Raw genomic sequence first — 23,138 nt, forward strand, 5'->3', positions numbered from 1 at the left:
CTCTGAAAACTGAAAGAGAAGTGTACTGCTATCATGTCCCATCTATATCAGCCTTCACCTAGCCAAAAACGGAGGAGAGACACTGCAAAGCATGAGCTGCCTTTCAGTGTGGTGTGAGGTCAGGGCCGTGGCATGCTTTGAGAGGAAATGGTAGTGAGGGGTAGGAAAGAGAGGGAAAGCAACAAAAAGGGTAGGATGGGGTTGAAGGAAGGACAGCATGCAAAAGTCTTGCTCTGTGACACCAGGGAGAGGAAAAAGGTTGGGGGTTTGGTCATGTGGATGTTTCCAAAGGCAATATCAATCATGTGGGAGACAGTCGCTCCTCTCATACAGCACATTCAAATATATATACCTATATTTATCCAAATGTGTCAAAAAAGGAACAGTTCTTCTTCAGCCACCTCTTCCTCTACTCCCTCCCACACAGCAGTCTCGTAGCAATCATATGTTAGGTACTGTTCCAAACTTCCTGCTTACAGTTGGTTTGAAGCCACATACGTTGGATTTTCACATGTTTGTAGACATGACAGATGTCAGAGGTGGGGAACTTTTTAAAACAAAACCAAAGCATTTATTACCAGAACCATGAGGAGTGCACAGGGAGGCTTTCATTCTGTGCTGTGTGCTGTTCAGAGCCCGCTGTGACTCAGTGAAGGCACATAACTTGCCTGAGACGGCACGAGTGCTTGGCAGGGAAGGGGCTCAAGCCTCACACCAACAGAGGGGCATAGGAGGGGACAGGAGCCTCGCCAGGGCTGGCAAAAAGCTGAGACTGCATGGTTTCTGAGCCGGCTGGAATGGGATTTCTTGTGCCTCTCCCATGGTTTTGTGCTGCATCCCCAATTAGGAAGATGTTGGGTAACTTTCAATATTAGCTGTCTTTCTTACAATACAGGACCAATGTATTTGAAATCGAGGAAATGTTTTATCTCCCTGAATCTGGATCTTTGAGTCTTTCCTGAAATACTAATTCACCACGATGCTTGTCACCCAGATCTGAACTCTCACGTAGGGTAACCTAGCTTGTATCTGGGCAATCACTCTCTAAAATCCTGTCCAAATTACTGTGTCCTCCCTCGCTGTTAGTGTTACTAGCCTCTTGTGGGTGAAATAGCCTTTTTGGGGTGAAATAAACTGGTCTGCTCTGTGAGTCTGTCATGGTGAATGGCACAGTAGCTTCTCTACCTGGAATGGGAGAGAGGGATTTGTGGGAGGATGCTAAAGAATGAGGAGTGTGTGAGCTATTTTGTGTGAGCCCTAGATGCAGAGTGAGCACATCACTAAACTCAAGTGAAAGTACAGCATGCCCTCCCCCACATCCTGGCTGTGTCAGCTGGCATGGGCTTAATAGACTAGGGAATCCTTAATGAATGTGGCCAGAAGAGGGCTTCGAGGCACTGAAAAAGGGCCTGGGACGACTCTCAAACGAAAAATGTAAGCCACAATGTCATAGTCTTGGTGGTGGTTTGTTTTCTAACTCCTGGCTAGTTGTATTTTGAAAACAAATTGCATGAACACCACTGGATGAAACTCTTTTACTTGGAGTTCATTTTAGAGTGAAATTCAGTTGATGACATAAACTTTGATAACTTAGGTGGGCTTAACACTGTCCTTCACAGGATGACTTTTTGCACCCTAAATGTTCTCTTAAATCTGACTTTTTTTTTCCCCCCTATATCACAAAAGGATCCAGAGGAGTAAACTTTACTGGGACAGAACAGTCCATCTCAAGTCACTTCTTCCTGCAAAGCGGAAAATTTAGCAGACTGTGGTCTGAGAGCAAGACTGTGCTATGGCAGGCAGTGTTCCCTGGTTCAGTCATACATTAAGCGTTTTGTCCTACCCTTCCACTTGTTATACTCTCCCTTCCCTGGCTCACTCTGTAAATAGACAAGTGCTTTTTACCTGGTGCCCTCACACTTGGGCCCTCTGTAGGGACCTGTTGTTTTTTGGTTCAGCTTGATATGGGGGTCTCCCTTTTCACTCTAAATCTCTGCTGTAGGTTGTTTGCAGAGATCGGGACTGGTTATATGACAAGCCCTATTGCTCTGCCATGGCATGGCAGCCCGCTGTGAAGAATCTTGCAAAAAGAGCTTCCAGGTGGGATGTGCGGAAATTAAGCAGCTGCGAAGCACCGCAAAAGTACCTGCAGTGAAAGAACCACAACAAATTCACAGGTTTTGGTTTGTTTTTTTGGTTTTTTTTTTCCCTCGCCATCCTGTGCTCAGTTCTTTCCACTCCTTCCTACCCTCTGGTTTTCCCTGGGACGGGTGAGTCACGCTTTCCAGTCCTGCCTGCACTCTTTCTCTGCCTGAATCAGCTTCTCTCAGGGAATTGTCGCTTGCTGCTGGCAAGACAGCTACGTCTGTCTTTAGCTGCTTCTTCCTTCTAATGGTTTCTTCTCTTTCTGCTCCACCTTTATCATTTTTACTCTGTGTATTTGTATTATTTGCTTCTGCTGTGTCTTGTCTTGTTTTTACCTTTTTATTTGATGAGTAAAAATAGAAAAAAAAAAAGTTGTGTTATGGAAAAAAGATACTGTCTTAAAAATCCAATGGAAAAATTCAAGAGCTGTAGTAACGAGCAGATATTAAAATTATTTTATGTTGTTGTAAAATGTGTCCAATATATGCCTATCTTCCAATCCCAACAATTTCATATCTGCTCTTTGAAATGCAGATTCATTCAACACATTTCTTCCTGATGTCTTATTGTTCCTGTTCTTCTGTGCAGCAAATATTGCTGCAAACAGATATTTTTTGATTTCTGACTGAAGCCATGAGCTTTCATCCCATCCTGCCACACATCAGCTGTTTGGCCGTGGTGTTGTTACTCTGCCCTTCTGTGCCTCGCTTTGTTTCTTTTTATATTTGGATTTTCCTTGCCTTTGGAGCAGGGATTGCCTGTTTGCACAGGTGAGTGGTGCCCAGGAAGGGGCTGACCTCACATTTACAGCTTAAAACAGGTGTCCCCCATGGCTTTAGGAGCCAGAGCACACCTGAGCTGCCCTGATCCAAGAGGCAGTGACATCTGGGGAGAAAGGGATGGAGAAGCTGGATGAGCTGAGTGGTGCTCCAGGTGCTGCTCCCACTGCCTGTGATGTCGGGCAATTTGTGCCCCTCTGGGGCTGCAGCCTCCCCTCTTTGCAAAGAGGGCCAGCGAACAACTGAATACCAGCCCCGGCTGGAACAAACCACCCTTATTTCAAAGAAAAGTATTGAGCCCATCAAGATCATCAGTTGAACATGTTCCAGTGATATAATACATCTGCGAACAGGAAGATGGAGCCCACGCAGCATTTCCTGCCTGCAGTGGGAAGGTTTCAAAATGATCACCTTTGGGAAGGAGATGTTCTCTCTTACCTCCCTCCTGCAGCTTGCTGAGGGTGGGGGTAAAGTCCTGAGAGGTTTTTGTTTGTTTGTTTTTAACATCTATCTTCCAGTGCAGGAGGCACTGGGGACGCAACGGGCAGGGGGGGTAAGTGGTTCAATGCTTTCGCCGTGTTGGTGCCAGCTGCCGGGAACCGTATGTGTTAACTGCACTTGGGAAGGGGTAACAAAAGGCACTGAAGCCACGGGGTGTTTGCTCTGAGAAGATCTGGGTGTCCTGTCCTTGCTCACTGTGTTTGATAAGTCTGATGAATCCTGGCCTCTGCTACTGCTGGAAGCAGAAGAGAAGGGAGTGTGATACAGATGGATCTGCTCACCTTTTAGGAAAATCCTGGAAACTTCTTCCATGCTGAAGGTTATAATATCCACTGGAGCAGGCGACTATTTTACATCCGATACATCTGTGAGAAAGGGGAGTACTTTTTTTTTTTTTTTTTCCCAACAGCCCCTCACGTTTTCATCAGACTTCTGGCTGTATGGAGCTTTCACGCTGACTGACACTAGCCTCCGTGAAACTCATCCTGACCTTTCTGAGGCTGAAATTGCACTGAAATCTGGGCAGTTGCCAAGGAGAGACGCTTGCCCTGCTTCACCTCCTGTTCTTTTATCTGTGGGGCACCGCATCTCTCCCGCTCCTTATGTGACCGCTACGCAGGCACCTGCTTGTCCAGGTTACCCTGTAGTGCTAAGGCTGTGAGAAAAGGGGCTGTGAGATGCCGCTGGACTGCTTGCAGCCATCCAGGCAGCACTGCAGGCAGGAGGTGGGCAAGGAGGAAAACCTGACCCTGTCAGGAAAGAAACCCTGCTGCGTTACACGCCACAGGTTTCTCTTTGCCCCTTTGTTGTACAGCCTTCTGTCATTGTTCTTGCTGTGAATCTTGCTTCAGCATTTTCTAGACCCTTTTTTGGCAGTGTTACGCCAGCCCGGGGTTTCCTGCCAGCCTCTTTGGCAGGGGAATGTCCCCGCCAGGGCTTACCCTGCCTGGGAAATTCCACTGTGCAGAAAAAGTCCAGGGAGCCACGCTCGTACCACCCTCCTCCTCCACCCTGCCGCTTCCTCTCACATGTCATAACATCCCCCGTCGGTTAACCAGGGCTGAAAGATAAGTGGCGTGTGATCCACTGCAATAAAAAGAACCTTGTGAGTACTCAGCCTGGAGCTGTAATAAACCTGGGGGGGGGGAGGGTGTTTAGGGTGCTTTTTTTTTTTAATATATATACTTTTTTTTTTTTTTCGTGTGACCAGAAAGCCAGAGTAAGCAGGACTTTCTGTGAGGGAGGGGGAAAAAAAAAGGTTTCCTCACTGCTGCTTCTCTGTTTCATACTGTTAAACCTCAGAGGAACTTTTCAATCACTCACACAGATGTGGCCATAAGGAACGATCTGTTGCCAGTGGGGTGCAAAGAACTGGCTTATGTTCTGTAGAGCTTACTCTAACTTCACTTCTCCGGCATGAAGGTAGACTATTATAATTTTATTTTCTTTATTGCTTAAAACTTGTAATTGATTTGAACAATATTGGCTTCTCATTATTTTCTTACTTCTAGTAGTTTTGCAAGGGGCTTGTGCTATAATTGTCCATGTGTCTTTTGAGGTTGGATAGGGAAGAATGGCTGGCTTTTGGGAAGGTAATATGGGTAGTAACCAAGTGTGAAGAAACCTCAGTGACTGGTGGGATTTTTGAAAGCCCACAGTGGATCTAGGGGCAAAATACCCCTAAATAGCATATTGCCCAATACCTAAATTGGGCAATTCTCTCTGAAACAGTCTCCTTTTCTCAGGGGAGGATGTAGTATCTTTCCAGAGTTAGGATGGATGGATGGGAAGCTAAGCTCAGAGAACACTGAATGGAAGAAACATTGTTAGTGGAAGCAGGTGTTTTGTGTAATCTTGACTTCAGTGTCTTTCCTGGCAGCTCATCAGTAATTTGGGAATAGCAGAGCATTGCCAGCGTACAATCCTGCCAGCTTCAACAGGAGAGGAGTAAACTGTCATGGTGCAGTGTGAGACAACACAGGGAAACATATATAAGAAAACCATCTACACCTATTTTCTTGTAATTTAGCAAAAAATCTGGGGGAATGAAAAGAAGTAAATTTAATTAACTTAAACTTCACTTTAAACTTTGTTATGCTAAAGGTTCTGTTAAACCAAACCATACTCTCTTCATCCTTTGGTGAGGGTTTCTCTGGCTTACCACATGAGGTCGGTTATGCAGCACCCCGGTTCGTTACCCATGCCCATATCTGGCAGGCAGTGACGGCACAGCTCAGCACTAAGCTTCTTGCAGAGGATGAAATGCGGTCTGGATTTTAGATCCCCCAAGTTTAGGGGCATGTTTGCACCATGATGTCATCAGATACTCGCATATGTCTGGGGATGAGCGGCTTGCAAGTATTTCAGATGGAAGCCAGGTATTTTCAGCTGGGACATCGTGGCTTGCCTGGAGGCAGGTAAGGAGAAAGGGTGACACCCTAGGCTCTCTCTCAGCCAGACTGGGTGACCAGCAGTCAGGAAAACTGTCACCTAGGGATACTGGGAACAAGGCCATATTTCTGCTACAAACAAAACTCCAGTGTCAGCTTGGTTCCTGAAGAAAGTGATTTATTTTTGGCTAGTTAGATCTTTTATTGACTTTCTTTACAGCAAGTCATATGTTTCCTGTTGCATTTAATGGCAGTGGATAGGAGGAGGGTGTGTGTGGGGAGGAAATACCCTCTGCCTTCAGGTGCCAGGCACCGGCTGAGCCCTTGGATGCCTGGGGCAGCGGAGCAGCCTCAGCCCTGCACTTTTCCCTGCATAAACCAAGCCCCGCTGCCGCTCCAGAGGTGGCGGTTGGGATATCTTCATCATCATCAGTCAGCTGCTGGAAACGGGCTTCCAGCAGCTCTCCTAGGTATTGGGAAGCTTTCCTTCCCACCCCTGGGCTGCCCGGAGCAGTGGGGTGGCAGGCACAGCCCCATCCCTCCCTTTGGCTCTGCCTTCTACTGCAGCCCAGTCGGCCTGACCTGGCTTTGTTTCTACCCTGGGGCTTTTGGGGCAGCAAAACTCAGTCCTGATGGTGCTGCTGAGAAACCTCCATGTGACTTTTCGCATTCCCAGTCACAAGCTCCTGAGACAGAACGTACGAAGTAGAAACAAGAGCTGCCTTTACTCTTACTTTCTTCTTAAGAAATTGGCAGGAAATTAAAAGGAAACTTAAATATCCATGGGCTAGCTTCTGTGAAGAGCAGCGTCCTGTAAGACAGGATGTGTCTGGCTTTGGTTGGTGTCTTTTCCCAGCTGAGCACTGAAGAAAGGAGGCAGCGCCTGGGAACAGAGCTTTGCACTGTGCCCCACCAAATCAAAGGGTTTATTTCCAACTTTCTTGATGTTTTATGCTAACTCGTGCGTGACTTACATATTACTGTAATGTGTCGTTACTGTCATGGATTTATTTCTAAATGTGTAGCAACTGGCTGTTAAGTCTGTAGAAGCAAGAAAAAAGATGGTATTAGTATCCTTTCCATGGTATTAATATTCTTTATGTGGACATCTGTGGTTGAGACTTATGTGGCAGCAAATTCTGATGCATAGATGGAGCAATGCTGTCCCAGTTGAAGATTACTGCACACATTTAACTGAAGATAAAGCCTGCTTTACTATATGCAGATCTTCCCAAGCACCAGGAAAATTTTCATACCACTGCTCGGAAGGAACATAAAGTTTTCCCTACTGTAACAAAATTTTATTTGGTTACCTTGGTTTAGGTGCTTTTTTAAATGAGAAAATTTCCTGTTTATTGAATTTTAGTCTGACTGACGGAGGACAGCTCTACAGCTGAGTTTCAGGACTTCCCCAAGGTCAGACAGCCGTGTTTTGAAAGCTGGAATTTCTCTAGTGAATGAAAGTCTGAACCAAGGCATTGAAACTCAATAAACTGGAAAACACAGTGGAATAAGAGCAAGATGTAAGATGAGGGCGTTCCCTTCAACAGTCTTTGGAGTGTTAGCGTGGCACAAGGGCCTGTCTTCTACTGTGGTTGCCTTGTTTCTGCCTGGGCTTCCCTGCCCGCCGGCCTGCACCCTCGAGCTGACGGCACGCTCGCGGGCTGTGTGGGGTGTTGTGCAAATCAACGCTGAGGCTTCCTGCCGGTGCTGATTCTGCCGTGCAGCTGTGGCACGGGGGACCTGCCTGCGTCCTGCCACCGTGCCTGGGGTTTCTGGGCTTGTTGGCCCAGTATGGCAGAAGCGACTGGTTTGCCGTATCCAGGAAGTGGGTAGATTTTCAAAACCTGCCTGGACAATGTTTTTGAGTGGAAAAACAGGTGTTTGAGAAGCCTGGATGTATGGCAACCTTGACCTTAGATAGGTTATCCATTACTACACTAAATTGAGAGACTAGAAAAGCAGGGCCCTGGGTAGATTGCAGTTTGAAAAAATGTATTTTTCTGGGTTAGTCTGACTAAGATAAAGCAGATTTTCCTCTTGTCCTTGTACTAAAGAGTGGAGTGCTGATGCTGCATTGGGACAGCTCTGCAGTCTCTGCTGGAAAGAGATTTTGTTTTACAGGTGGTTGAAGTTGTTCTTGTTTGCAGAAGGTAGGAAGACTGAAATGGAAGTCTGCCAGAGCTGTGACTACAGCACAGGCTCCTGTATCTGTCAGCAGAAAATAAAATTAATATGGGCTCAGAATGACAGTTTTGGCCCAAGTTGGTGGCCTGAGTTAGGAGGAAAAAGGTCTTCAGTATGAGTTGTGAGGAAAACTATGCTTACCTCCACTGAGACTCCTTAACAGCACTGAGAAATGGCACTAACTCCCTTTCTAAACCAGAATGTCGTAATGAGAAAAATATTCTGAGGCAAGAACGTGCACTATTTACCTCATCTATGTACACATTGCATCCTTTACAGGTGACATATGATGTTGGTCTTTGCTATGGGGAAACGGCCTTCTGCTCCTTGTTTACGCTCTGTGACATCAGTGGTGTGTGTATTCACCCTGTGTTCCTACTGCAAGGTGCTAATGAGATATCTAAAGTTATGAGAAAACATGACTAACCAGGGCAGTGAGTGCACTGAGAGGAATGTCCACAAACACAAGGTGTAGGTACAGGGAAACTGTTCACTTGTACAGAAATCAGATCCACTTAGCCAGCTCTGTATCAGTTGCTGGGTTTGGGGTTTCTTTTCCTCTGTACTGATTTTGGCTGCTTTATATACAGACAGCGTGAAAGGATCTACTTAGGAGCAACCCACTTTGTTATTTCTTTTTTCAAAAATATCAAACAACCTGGGAGGGAAAAAAAGCAGAATTGAGAGCATTCTTTGGATCAAAGGTGCAAGCCCCCAAAGTCAGATGTTAAATAAAGAGTCTGAGTTTTCCTTTAATATGAAGAATTATACATGTCCCCTTTTGAAGTTCAGACTAATCCCAGAATGCCAGTCTTGGAGACCAATGTCTGGGAAGAATGTAGCAGTACAAGTATAGCAAAGAGGGAAGAAACACTGACTCCTCTGTACTGGTTTTTAGAACAAAAGTGTGCCATGGACCATTTCCAACCTGCTGACGTGTAGTCTCCTGAACCATTAAAGCAAACGCAGGTATTGATCCTGAGCAGTCTCTAGGAGCGGGATAGTTACGAAGCTTTTACCTTTGGTTTTCCTGATGCTGTTCTCAAAGCAAACTGAGCGTTTTGTTGGATGGCTTGGGGTTTGCACGCTCTGTGGAATACGCAAGCATGCGGAGGTGTGGTGGCAGAGTTCACGCGCCTTGGCTCACAGTCTGCAGCAGGAGAATAATGACACCCACTGGAGCATAAGGAGCATTTGACATCCATACAGCAAATATTCACTCCTATTAAGCAACTGGATTGTAAACTACCATTTCTATTTCCAGTTTAAGAAATACCACAAAGATTATACTGCTCCAGAAATGCATTGCAAACCCAAGTTCTTATTACTAGTAGTTTGTTCTCTGCTGCTTTACCTAAAGGCAGACCCTTGTCCCGTGCTGCTGCTCAGGAGGTGGACTGAAGGGAGATGTTTATTCTGTTGCCATACCTGCTGAAGTGTGAGCTGCTCTGAGAGCTGGTGCGCTCCTCACTTGCAGTTAGGAGGGACTGCGTGCCTGGCAGACAGGGAAGGCAAAGCTCCACTTTTTGGGCTTGATGTATTCATTCTTTTATTTATTTATTGCTTACATCCCCTATAACATTCACCCCAGTATGCGCCCCAGGGATCGAGTGATGCAGGCACACTGATTTGTACAGGCTAGCCCATTTGTTATAGCAGACCGGCCACATCCGTACAGCGTAACAACCCCTTCCTAGCCTTGGTCTCTTCCGAGCCCCATGTGGCCTCCTCAGGAGGCATCTGCTGTTCATTTGTTTTTTTTTTTCCTTTTCAACTGTTGGATGTGTGTCTTGGAGCTACAGCTTCAAGGGCATTTTCTGTGAGGGAAGAGCAGATAGGATTACGATGCAAGTTATAGAACACTGGAACAGGTTGCCCAGAGAGGTGGTGGAGGCCCCATCTCTGGAAACGTTCAAGGCCAGGCTGGATGAGGCTCTGAGCAACCTGATCTAGTTGGGGATGTCCCTGCTCCTTGCAGGGGGGTTGGACTAGATGACCTTTGAAGGTCCCTTCCAACCCTAACCATTCTATGATTCTATGATTCTATGATGCCTTTTTGGAGAATAAGCTAACATACAGGGAGACAAGTGGCAGAGTCTTGCTCATGCTGTGTCTAGGGAGCAGCTCTGGAGCAAACCATGCCCAGGCTTCACCCAAAGGAGCTAGTTTCTCTCACCAGAGATCCTAGAATTGAGGTCACGTAAGAGCACTGTTACCAATCCTGGGACCAGGACATGAGGGTAAACTGTGGGGCCATGTCATTTGGCTTTTATAGAGTTAGGGACTAGGTACATGAGGGATTAGATCGATGGTGATCAGTTACACATGAAGCTATAGGGTGTAGGGAGGATGTATTTGCAAGCACACACAAATCTCTGCCCGAGCTTTGCTCTACATTTATTTGAGCTGAGAGTGCTCAACCTGTTTGCCTGGCACCTGCCTCTGCTGCCTGATGCCGCCTGTGGGCTTTGCCAGGCTGATCCCAGGCGGTTCTGCTGGAGGTCTCCTTTTGGCTGCCTTGCTGCCCCTTCACAGGGCAGCCCAGAAGTCCCCTGCCCCGCAGCGTTGCAGCTCGGACTGCAAAGCTCGTGTCAGAAAGGATAAACCAGAGATGGCTGAAAGCCGGGTAGCAAAATTTCTCCCTCAGCCTGAATTTGTGCTGTTGTTACTGAAATGCTCTTCTCAGTATGAGGGCCCAGATATGAGAGGAAATCTCAAGGTTAAAATTAAAAAGGGTGTTGAAAATGCATAAGCTTGTTTTAACAGAAAAGCCCTCAAACACTGAGCAAGCTTCTTGATTTCGCTGTGACTTCGGGCAGTGGGTTAGTGGTTTCCATGTAGCAAGGTTGCAGTTACCGGAGGCCTGACGCAGATGGGAGCCCAGTACGAGCAGGTCCAGTGCATCTTTTCGGGGCGCTGGCTCTGAGTAGGACGGCAGAAGGGAGACAGGGGACTGTGGCTAGCCTAGACTCTTAGTTGGTGCTGAAAGTCTAAGGTGGTGGCTTTCAACCTTTTTGGCTTTTGCAGTGAGACCCCTACCCAGCAAGCGCAAGCTTTGAGAAAATAGGGTTTTGTTTTGTTTTGTTTTATCTGAACTGTCGGATTCCTTCAGAGTAGCTCAGGGGTGTGCACAAACCACACACTCAAAAGCAGCGATCAAAGCTGTTGCAGTGATCAAGTATTATCGGTATGACCTAAGCCAAGGCTTATTAGCTTTAATTCCACAATACTTGTCCAGGCTGTGTTCTGAAGGGAAGGAAGGAGTGGAGTTTTGGGAAACAAATGCATTTTCTTTCTTATTTTTGCAGTGGTCTGAGATACCAAGATAAGCACTCCTCACTGTTTCCAGATGTGTATAAGGGAGGTTTCAGGACCAATGTTGCTAATACTGGCCGCTAGCTGGCATGGTTGGTACACCCCAGTAAATGGAGGTGGTGCAATAAAAACATGGGGGAGTTAAGGCATCCTCCTCTGCGCTCGCCTCACAGCCCTCTCCAGCTCTGGAGGTTGATGGGTTGCGCTGAATTACAGCTCTGCCAAAGCAGGCTGAAACTGCCTGGACCATCACAGCCCTGCAATGCCTTCCTGGCTGACCCCGCTTCTCCCCAGTTCGGTGCTGTCGCTATGGACTGCACAGGGTTTCCCGTTGGGAGAAGACGTGATGAGCGCTTTTGGTCTCCACCCTGCCCAGGAGGAACTTTCTTAAGCTGAAGGCGCCTCACTGGGTTTTGGTCACCACAGATGTTACGTAGTGTTTGGGCCAAAAACCAAATGCTCAAAGTCTGCAGCATTAATAATTAAAATTTGTAGATGTAGCAATAATTTACCAGTAACTTGCATGGAAACACTTTGAGAGCAAAAGGCTGCTGGAAGCCAGCTCGTCTTGTGCAACCGATGGGTGTGTGTATTTTTGAAAGAGCCTTTTGTTACCGAGCTCGGTGGAATTAAATTTGTCCTAATCTGCTTTAACTGGGAGTAGATTTATGCCAGAAGACCTGATAAATAAGATGTCGCTGATGAAACAAGTATGAGTTGAGGTATCAGAGTGTTGCCTGGATTTTGTTTTGAAAAGGGAGAGCAAGTCAGCAATTCAGCCCACTCCAGGAGAGTGAGAACTTTGGAAGAGACAAGAAAAAGAAATTCCACACCCTCTTTAAGACAAAAAGCTCATTAAATTGTTTTATAGAATAGTTTTCATTCATATGTAGAGGCTAATCTTCAATTAAATCCATTCCAAAATCATTACTGAGTAGCAGGGATAAAGGCACTGTTTGTCCCTGCCTACGTGTGGTTTAGGGACCTTCCAGGACACAGTCAGACTACAATCAGAAAAATCCATTTTTGGTTTGAAAACCACTTTTAATCTCGACATTTTAAATGGAATTGCAGGCAACAGTGATGCCCAATCTAATTGTCTGGATTGTAGACTTCTCAGGTTCACATTTGCATTCGTTCATTAGAAGACAAGATCCATTTGCCCCAGTAGCTGGAGACCCTCCTGGGTAGATTAAAATGACCTGCTTTCCGGGCTACCTGTCAGGGATGAGAACACAAAGGTTGATCAGTCAGATCTGCTTTTGGAAAGCTGGGTTGTGAGTCGTCCCATCAGCCACCGAGTGTGCAATGAGCATTTGGGGGCTGAAAGATCTCTGAGCAGCAAGTGCTTTTCAATGATGAAATACTTGAAAGCATCTACCTCCGGCTAAGGTATCGTAACCAAGATCTAAGGCTTGAAGGACAGCAGAGAACCATCTCCTTGCATGTTTAAAACACATGGCCTGATTTCACAAATCCCAGCTTGCGTAAAGAGGTTCGTTAATTGAGGGAGAAGGTGTGCTTGGGAGACAGCTGCTGACTAGGAACCACGTCGGTTTTTACCTTTATTAGACTGTGCTATTTCTGGCACTACTTGGCATCTGATTTAATTTCACGGGTTACATTTCCAAATTTTATCGTGACTACATAAAGGCAATCCATGGTGTAAAACATCAGTCTTTGGAGTAGAAAACTACCTAGCTGATTCCCAGCAAAACCCTTCCTTCACCTGACAGTGAAATAAATATTTGAATGATATAAAGTAATTCCCTCCTGCCTCCTCATGGGCTGATTAATATAATTTCATGTTGCACCTGTCCCATGTTTTTTAATACAATTAAAACATGTATAATAATCTAAATTACAGACCTCCAATTTGCATAATATACTTTAGAAATACTGTGCTGTTTTACTACGTATTTTTTGGGACAGCCACGGCGCTAGAAACATCCTAATCGCAACCTCATGGACAAAACCGCACGCTCGTGACCTCAGTGGAAATGAGGAAAGCAGAATTATTTGTCTGACAAGTAGAAATCTGAAAGGTCTCCCCTGTGAATATTGGTAATAACGCAGTGGTGTTGTTAACAGCAATCGCAGGCACACAGTTTCGCCCACTTTTCGTTTCGGCATTGTGTTGCTTACCTGCTTCTCCCTGCCGGCCTCGACCGAGAGGCTTTGCCACCGCAATATGGTGCAACCTAAAACCAAAATAACTTCTGTGCCTGCCCCCTGCCTACTACACGCTCCAATAACAGAGGAAGAGAGATGACTCATCTCTGTTGTAACTGCTCACGTTCCCCTTCTCTTTGGATGCTGCCCACTTGATGCACGCGACCAAAAAAATTCCCTGTCGTCCCAGACCAGCCTCCCCAGAGCTGAGGCCTGACAGGAGCAGGGAAAACGCGTCGTCACACCTGGGGCGAGGGGTACCGCGGGGACATGAGCCCGCATCAGCAGCGGCAGGGGGGCGATGCTCGTGGTTTCCATCCCTGCAGCTGCACAAGAGGGTGGAAATACAGGGTTGCGTATGTCATGAGCGGGGGCTGCAAAAGCTGCGGGACGCCTCCAGGGAAAATCTTGGGGGACAGGGTGTGGGGTGGCGTCCATCACCATCACCATCATCCTCATCCCATGCCATGCCATGCCATCCCCATCATCCCCTCTCATCCCCATCCCACCCCAACTCCATCCCAACGTCATCCCCCCCAACCCCATCACGCCCACCCCGGGGGGCCGCGCCCGCCCTCCCCGGTGCCCTTCCCCGGCTCCGCCCCTTTCCCCGCCCCTCGCGCCCAGCCCCGCCCCATGCGCCGCCGCTCCCACCGCCCTTACGGGAAGCGCGGCCCCACCTCGGCCGCCTCCGGCCCCGCCCCCGCGCGCGGGGCGGGGGCGGAGCCGCTATAACTGCCGCCGTCCGCGGTGCCAGCTCTTATTCACCGCTGCGTGGCCCGGTGAGGGGTGGACGTGTTCACTCCTCCGCCCACCGCCCTCCTCCTGCGCCGCTGCCCGCCGCTCCGCGGCACCGCCATGATCGTGGAAAGCAGCCGGGACGCGGCGCCCGATGGTGGCGACGGCGGCGCCCTTAGCAGCCCCATCAACCTCGCCTACTTCTACGGGGCCTCGCCCCACTCCAGCGAGGGCAGCTGCTCGCCGGCCCACTCCGCCCCGGGCTCACCGGGCTCCGACTCGGACCTCTCGGTGAGCAGCCGCGGCGGCGGCCGGAGGGACCCCAGGGGCGGCCCCCGTCCCGCGCTGCAAGGTACGGCGTGTCCCGGCCCTCTGCGCCCGGCGGAGGGCGGTGGCGGAGGGCGCGGAGCTGCGGTTCCCCTCCCGCCAAGCCGGTCGCGGGTCCTTTTGGGCTTAAAAACCCCTGGAGCGGTGAAAAACGGGAGCTCCGCTTCGGGCAGGAGCGTTTCGCCGTGGGAGCGGGCGGGGGGTGCCCAGGGAAGGAGAGAGCGGAGGGGCCGCACGGCCCTGAGATGGCGGCGGCGGGAGGAGGCATCGCCCGGCTTCTCTCTGCGAAACTGGGAATTTCGGTTGCTCTCCACGCAAGTTCCCGCATTTATTTATTTATTTATTTATTTTGTATTTTAAGTGAAAACGGACTCAGTGGCTTAAATTCGGGTTTTGCTTTCGTTGTCTCAACAGTGGAGCAACACATGGCGGGGGGGAAGCAGCACAGAGGGCCTTTCCAGGGGGTCCGTGTGAAGAACTCCGTGAAGGAGCTTCTGCTGCACTTCAGGAGCAGCAAACAGATGTCCTCGGGCTCCACCACGGAGGAAGGCAAGGTAACCAGCATTTTTCAGCGCTGACATAGTTGCTTTTAATGGTTACTGAAGTTAGTCAAATAAAAAAAAAAAAGGTATGCGATAAGGCTAGAAATGAGCATACTGCTTTATCTGATGGGGGTAGAGTCAGTGATTTTCCTTTTCAACACATGATGGAGGAACAGAACTGGGAAATAAATTAGTGAGATGGTTTACTGACGGAGAAGGAGGCACGAAAAATGTTCTTAGTAAGCTTTATTTTCTAAAGGGAGTTTGGATAAAGATACGTTTGCGTTGTGAAACCACAGAAACTCCCTGTTAATTCGAATGAGGTCATTCATTGTAAGAGTTGGGGAATCTTCTCAGAGGAGAATCATGCTATTGCACTCCTCCATGCGGAGCACACAGTATAAAGGCAGACCCCCTCCAATCTGAAAAGATAGAAGTAGAAAAAAAAAATACAAGAAATTATCCGAAGATTAAAGGAGATTTTTTTTTTTTGAGTAGTCTTTCTGAGTGCGTATTTCTGAGCTTCCTAGATAAGTGTTGTCGTGGGAGAATTTTTGCATAGAAAAGTTCAGGACATTGGAAAGTGTAAAATTGACTGGCTTATTTGTGTTTAAAAAAAGACTTTAGCAAGGAACAGTGTCTTCCTCTAGATTTTCTTGAGTTTTGTGGTATTGTAACAAATAGCTTAAAAAGCCTTAAGAAAAATGGTGGTTTTCATTTAAGTTCCACAAAAGTCTTTCCATTTTCTAACCTTAATTAAAAGCAATTAAATTAGGGTTAGACAATCATGTAGTAGAATTATTCTAAGGTATTTTCTATGTTTATAGAAGCAAGTCTGTGCTGCTTTCTTATTAGCTTTGTTTTGTTCTCCTGAAATATGTACTAATATACTAATGGAATAATTGGGTTTTTTTGTTTTTTTTTTTTCTTGAAAGGCACAAGGAGGATTGGTGAACTACGAGCAGTACACAGGTAAAAACCCCTTTCTTTAAATACCTTGTAATAAGATTTTAAGAGCTGATTGTAAGAGTAACCTCCAAATGGATTCTAAATGAACTTTATTTTCAACAGAGCTGAAGAACATACTAGGTCACAGTGGCAAAAGAAAGGCTCCTGAGCTCCTTTCTGATGGACCTTCTTTCAAACGCCAAGCTAATGTTCACACACACCTTCTGGTAAGTTATCTTTTCCATGCTTTTTTTCAGTTTGGTTTGTGTAGTCACAAACTGCCAGATACAGTAATACAGCTTAACTTTCTGGGGCTGGTTTTGATATTTTTTTCTTTTTTTTTTCTCCCCCCCTCTCCCGACAGACACCACCCCAGACACCAACTTCTATGGATAACATGGAGGAGACTCATAAAAATGACCCAAAGCACGACAGCAATTCTGATCTGCTTCAGAACATTATAAACATCAAGAATGAGTCAAGCCCTGTTTCGCTGAACACAGTGCAGGTTAGCTGGTTGCACACTGTCTCCAGTCACAACTCACCTGGTGAGCAGTACCAGGACAGCCCAGGAATACAGGCATTCTCCCCGTCCCAGAAGTACCAGGCGTTCCAAGATCACACCTCCCAGCATATGCAGCACTACCAGTTCCCTCCATCCCAGAACCAGGACTTGTCACAGAGCTATCCTTCAGATGCCTCTCTGGAATACAGGCCGTTTGCTGACAATGACCAGTCTCCTGGCTACCAGAATACCTTTGAGAGCCATGAACTGCAGTACTGCCCATCGCAGAGCTTCTCCTCCCTCTTGAATGACTCTGAAGGCTCAGAGGGCATCTCTGTTCCTCTCCAGCCGCTGACCAGTGCCCACCCGCAGGCTGATGTTGGCCCCCATGCTCCGAACTTCAGCTTGCTTTCCAATAATATCTGCGGTAGTCTGGAGCGCAGTGTCTCTTTGGCTACTTTGAATGTCTCTCTACCTGACCAAAACATTGCCAGAAGCACGACACAGCTGGGCAAGTCATTTTTTCAATGGCAAGTGGAGCAGGAGGAAAACAAACTGGCTAACATCTCTCAAGACCAGTTCCTTGCAAAAGACTCAGATGGAGACACGTGAGTGCTGTTTATCTCTGTGTTTCTGATATGGAAGGCTGGGGGATATTTCTGTTTGGGTTTTGGTGGACCTTTAGTTGTAGTGGAAGCTGTTCATTAGCAGTGTTTCTGTGTAACGAGTGCAGTGGTTTCGCTAATTGAATGAAACGTCATCTTGCTGATGGGTTGTGATGCAGAGGGTTGCAGCACACTGAGTAGAAAAGGTGTTTGTCTAGTTGTACTTATCACTAGACTTTTATCTAGTAAATGGGGATAAATAGATTCTAGTTTAGGTGCTTTAAATTGCCATGGGAAGAAGGTACCTGTGTTCCTGTCTTAGTCGCCCAGAGGAGATCTGTGGCTGGCAGCTTAACACCACTCCCATGTTTGGATCTCTGTAATGACTTGAGCCCTGGTTTGTATGGTGGTGTAACTCTGTTTCCCCTCTTTCCCGCAGCTTCCTTCACATTGCGGTTGCCCAGGGCCGCCGAGCGCTCTCCTACGTTCTTGCAAGGAAGATGGCTGCCCTGCACATGCTGGATATTAAAGAGCACAATGGCCAGGTGAGGTTCTCAAAATCTTTGCACCTGCTTTGTGCACCTGAGCTCTCCATATGTCTGGACCTTGGGGAAGATGCAGTGAAAAGCGTATTTAATATTAACTCCAAGGTTTTGCCTGCATACTAATATTAACCTTGAGCTATTAATACTTCTTGGGATCACCTTGAGCTGGTAAAACTATGTGCTCTGCTTCATTTGTCTGGGCTTCCTGGTATTCATAATCACTGCTTAAATAATACCAGGTAGCTAGGCTTTTTATTTGTTTTAGTTGCTCTTTCCTGTTAGAGATCAGATGACTAATAGTTTAAATTTTCTTCTCAATGTTTGCAGAGTGCTTTCCAAGTTGCTGTGGCTGCCAATCAGCATCTCATCGTGCAGGACTTGGTTAGCTTGGGGGCTCAAGTCAACACCACAGACTGCTGGGGTAGAACGCCGTTGCATGTTTGTGCTGAGAAGGGGCATGCTCAGGTCCTTCAGGTAAGAATCAGGCAGCCATAGCTCTGCCCTGACTGTTAACACTTATACTTTGTATTAGTTGTCTTGGAAAACTGAAAACGGCACTCCTCCCCTTATCTTTCTCTCAGGGTTCTACCGTAATGCCTTAAAGTGAGACAGAGTTTCACATTATGGTTCTTACCAATGTTTTGGAGTAATTTGGTGGAATCCTTTAGTATACAAAAAAACCCAATAAATAAGTCTCCTCTTAATGCCATTGTTTATTGCAACTTTGTTGCAGTAAGGCTGTGTACAAGCTTGAGGAAGTAATATGTGGCTTGGATAAAACCTAAATACATACCTGTTCCCACTTTTGTAGGCTATCCAAAAGGGAGCCATGGGAAGCAATCAGTATGTGGACCTTGAGGCAACAAACTATGATGGTGAGTAGTTAAGAGTTTATAATTTACAGAGTTACTGGATGTTACAATGTTTTATGGCTGCTGATGTGGAGGTTATTCTGGGTTGAGAAGCAATAAAATGGAGTATATCTTTGCGAGGTTGAAATTTACAATTACAATTGAAATTATATTACAACTGGCATATCTGTCAGATAAAAACATGGTTAGTCTGTGCCTGTCAGGACCTCTTCCCTCTTACATGTGATTGCAGTGTTTGGCATGGAGAGTGTAGGTGGTAATAGCTGTTGTTAAAAATGTGTGAGTGCCAGCAATACATTGGTAGATACAGAAGCCAGAATCTCTGACACCAGAGAGCTGTTTTAATCAAACCACTTTCCATGTAATAGCTCTTTCTGAAGTACATTGTATTAAAAACCAAATTAAATTTAAAAATCAGAAATGGATTCTTTTCTTATCTGCTGGCTGAGAGCTCAGAGTAGGTTGACTTAACTCCTCTAGTGATGGACAACCCAAATCTCGAGCCATTTAAGAGCAATCACTGTCACTTACAAATGTGGAACTGTCCCTGAACTTGACAGGGAGAGAAGCTCCTTTATCCATTGTTCAAACCAAGCAGCAAGTCAGTGCTTCTGTATGACATGTACTCATTGATGATTTTTTTTAATGTTAAGGTTTGACGGCATTGCACTGTGCTGTTCTGGCCCATAATGCTGTGCTGCATGAACTGCAAAACAGTCAGCCACCTCACTCCCCTGAGGTCCAGGCGCTTCTGCTGAGAAACAAGAGCCTGGTAGAAACCATCAAGACTCTAATACAAATGGGAGCATCTGTTGAAGCAAAAGTAAGTACAGCAGCTTTGTGTGAAGTGCCAGATCCAGATAGAACGTGGAAACGGAACATGCCATATCTCAACTTTTATTACAAAGGAAGTAGATTAATTTGAAAGCTTCCCCTAAAGCTTAATTTACTGAAGTGGGATGACAGTGTTGCATTTATTCATAACAAGGTATTAGCAGTGCAAATGAATGATGGGGAATAGGGGAGGTGGCAGTCTAATTTCTAAATCAACAATGATGCTATGCTGGCTGCAGCCGATTGTGTCTTAAAAGTAAGAATATGCTTGGAGCGCTCTGAGATATCTATAGTAATAGGGCAATTTTGCAGCATGTTCTTGAGCTGGAAATTTTAGTTAAAACTGCTTCCCCATCCAGTTTAGGTCTGTGTTGGGCCAGATCATTACTTGATATAATGTGATATTGTGGCTGTGTGAGCTTACTGCCGAATGAGACCTGGTCCATTTTTTATTAGATATTTGTATTAAAATATATATTCAGATTGTCTTTCAGTGAACTGTAGTGCAAATATGTTTGTTCAACGTTCTGCAGATACTTTGCTTTCTGTTTTATTTATATGCATCTTCACCCTGGATAGATTAAGCACCTGCAGGGAAGACTAACAGTTCCTTTTTTAATAGGATCGCAAAAGTGGTCGCACAGCTTTACATTTGGCAGCAGAAGAAGCGAACCTGGAACTCATTCGTCTCTTTTTGGAGCTGCCCAACTGCCTCTCTTTTGTTAACTCAAAGGTACGATGACTTTTCTGGAATGCAGATATGATCTGGGATGTGCACGTGTGTGGCACGGTGGGTGTCCTGACTCTCGTGCCCCTGCCTTTCCTTCACGGAGTTACTTTGTCTTGTCCAGGCTTACAACGGCAACACAGCACTCCACGTGGCTGCCAGCCTGCAGTATCGGGTGAGTCAGTTGGATGCTGTGCGCCTGCTCATGCGAAAGGGAGCTGATCCGAGTGCCAGAAACTTGGAGAATGAGCAGCCAGTTCATCTGGTTCCTGATGGCCTTGTAGGAGAACAGGTAAAAAACCAAACCCTCTCCTCTGCTCCCATCTATAAAAAAGCTTTATTTCTCTCCAAAAGCTTATTTTGGGTTTTGAGTTGCAGCTTTTAAGGAAAAGATTTAGCAAATGCCATTTTATTCAGAGATCTTTAGTTTTAATGTCAAGATCAGGTGGAATATACAAAGACCTGAAATCATAGGTTTCCTTTGTAGCTTTTTTTTTTTTATCTCAGAAGGTTTTTCCTGTCAAGCTAAGTTGTGTGGTTTTTTTTTTTCTTTCTTTGTAACCTTGCATCATGCTTGAGGTAATATCCCTCCTCTTGTTCCTCTCAGTATGGCCTGATATCAGGCTTTTGTTGCTCTTATTGTAATTAGTAAAGGCAATTCTTAGGCCTGAATGACAGATCAAGAAAATTCCTTTTTCCTAGGAGCTATACAAATACATGATGAAAAAGGTGACTCTTGAGCTAAGAAGCTAATAACTTAAGCAATCGAGTCATTCTCTTGCCTTTCATTGGCTCAGATGCTGTGAAACTGGATCAATTCTGGTGTAACTGAACTCAGAACCTAGGGCTCGGATAGATGACAAATGCAGAACTGGTCTAGAGTTTGTTGTTTTTTGTTTTTTTTTTAATTTATTTTCAGATTGTGACTCACTTCAGGATAGTTAATACTAATGTTCTATATTTTTCTCTTTTCCAGATAAGACGTATCCTAAAAGGGAAGGCGATTCAGCAGAGAGTGTCGCCATTTTAAGCTCCATGTTTCTTGGAGTTCAGCAACTCACACTCACTGTCAGTCAGGCAGTCCTAATGTATCTGTAAATAGACCATTTGCCTGGTGTGGGCAAATGTTAGTTGTTTCTATGAAACAAAAGTATTTTGTTCACTATTATATAGTGGGTTATATAAGAGTAAAAAAAAAAAAAATTGAAACCCAACAATCAAATTCCTCTGAGCAAACGGGAATGTTTCATTCCCAAGTACATGGAACATTTGCCTGGGTACCTGGATTTCATAGCTACGGCAAGAATGATTTTTATTTAAACAACCATACAGATAACTTCTGGACAAGGACAATTCTACAGGAAATAATTTATTTAGAGAGGGCTGATACATGTCAACATTGCAGAGTTTTGGGGTTTTTTTGTTCTGTTTTTAGTAACACTTAAGTGCAAGAGAAAGCAAATATTTTTGAAGTTTAACATTTATTTATGTGACTTTGTAGCTTTCTTCCAGTATCTCATGCAGGATTGTATATAGTCACTGGCATTGTTGTACAGCTGTATAGTTCTAAGAGTCTATTGATTGCTTGGGGGAATGAACTGAAGAGACAAGTTCCTTGACCTTGAACTTGCAAATTGCATATAGAATTTTAATACTATACTGGTGCAAATTGGGTAAATTCTGTTGTTTTGAAAGATCGAAGACCAAAAATACTGTTAAGGTCGATTGTCCCCAGCACAGACTTGTACATGCTTTTAGAGTTGTTAATAAAACATGAAAAGCCATGCTTTTTCAGGGGACTGTATCAGTTTTTTTTCATACCCAGTAGATGTTTTTCTTTTGATGGAACAGTAGATTGAGGGAGAAAGATCATGATTTTTATAGTGTATATAACTTTGTTGAACTTCAAGGAGTATGATCCTGGTTCAGTGAAGGTTTTTAGCATGTACTTAGCTGTTGATACATGCTGAAATCTCTCCATGTTAATTACAATACTTCAATATGTGTAAGCCCCACTAGTGTCAGTAGGACTTAAGCACATGCGTAAGTAGTTTGCTGAATTGGGCTCTAGTTAATTCTAGAGACTTAGTGTTTTTCACCTCCGAAGCAGAGTTAGTCCATTTATGGTTTTACCTTATAGGTATAGTGGCTAGCCAAGTAATATTTGAAGTTAACGTTTTTCTATTTTTTAATAATTATGGTTATTAATGCAAAATGTATACTAATGATGCAGTATACTTGTGTTCTGTTGAAGAAAACTTCCTTCTGTCACTTTCTGAATGATCTGTGCTGAGCTGTAATCCAGTAATGTTCTCTTTATGGTCTTTGCTCTTAGACTGCTTTTGGATCACACACAATTGTCTGCCATAACTGTTTAATCTGATTGTGCTATTTTGATAAAGTATGTCTTGTAGACAAGCTAACTGAAAGAATCTGATATGTGGAGGCCTAGTTGCGATGTATTTCTTGAAGGGTCTCATGTAACTTGTGTTTGAATAAACATGCTGGTTAAATTTTGGTGGTTACTGTCTGTGGTACAAATGATGATGAAATCAAGCTTGAGGTAGAACTGATTTAGCACAGTAACACTGTGAGACTGGTGAAGGTCCATTTGTTGAGGATGAAATGGATTCTTTCCATGGCCCTCATTATGGTTTCTCTTGTGTGATGCTGGTGCTTGGGTGTTTTGGGTCATGCAGTTGCATTGCCTGTGTCTTGAGTAGATGTGCCCCAATAGAGTTGATAGTCACCAGGTTGTTATCTGAATGCTTATCCCTGTATACTGGAAAGAATGATAGCAGTTCTGTCCATGTCATGTTTTCTCCATGACTTCCTTACCTTGATCCTCAGCTCTTACAGCTTGGGTACAAGCAGTCACCTTAGCACAGGTGAAAGTGTGTGAGCAAATGAGGCTGTACACATAAGGAAAAACTCTCCTTGCTTCACAAAAAGATGGGCTCTGAGCTGGCCATGACCTTTCAGGAGGAAGAACTATCATCACAGACT

At 45.4% G+C, this 23,138-nt stretch overlaps 1 protein-coding gene across 2 annotated transcripts; it reads left to right on the plus strand.

Moving 5' to 3' along the window:
* The first annotated feature begins 14,320 nt into the window (after nucleotides 1–14,320).
* Nucleotides 14,321–22,631, plus strand: NFKBIZ (NFKB inhibitor zeta). 2 transcript variants are annotated; one of them, XM_086762409.1, is made up of 12 exons: nucleotides 14,321–14,579; nucleotides 14,969–15,108; nucleotides 16,032–16,068; nucleotides 16,168–16,271; nucleotides 16,409–17,157; nucleotides 17,594–17,699; nucleotides 18,027–18,173; nucleotides 18,511–18,574; nucleotides 19,225–19,394; nucleotides 20,028–20,138; nucleotides 20,257–20,424; nucleotides 21,109–22,631. In XM_086762409.1, the coding sequence occupies exons 1-12, from the start codon at nucleotides 14,348–14,350 to the stop codon at nucleotides 21,160–21,162; spliced, it is 2,082 nt and encodes a 693-aa protein (XP_086618535.1). In that variant the 5' UTR covers nucleotides 14,321–14,347; the 3' UTR covers nucleotides 21,163–22,631. The 2 variants fall into 2 exon arrangements, with proteins under 2 accessions (XP_086618535.1, XP_086618541.1); XM_086762415.1 differs by having other exon boundaries at nucleotides 14,385–14,518.
* Nucleotides 22,632–23,138: the final 507 nt, after the last annotated feature.

Source organism: Chlamydotis macqueenii, chromosome 1, assembly GCF_036417535.1.
Source record: "Chlamydotis macqueenii isolate bChlMac1 chromosome 1, bChlMac1.mat, whole genome shotgun sequence".
Classification (NCBI taxonomy): Eukaryota; Metazoa; Chordata; class Aves; order Otidiformes; family Otididae; genus Chlamydotis; species Chlamydotis macqueenii.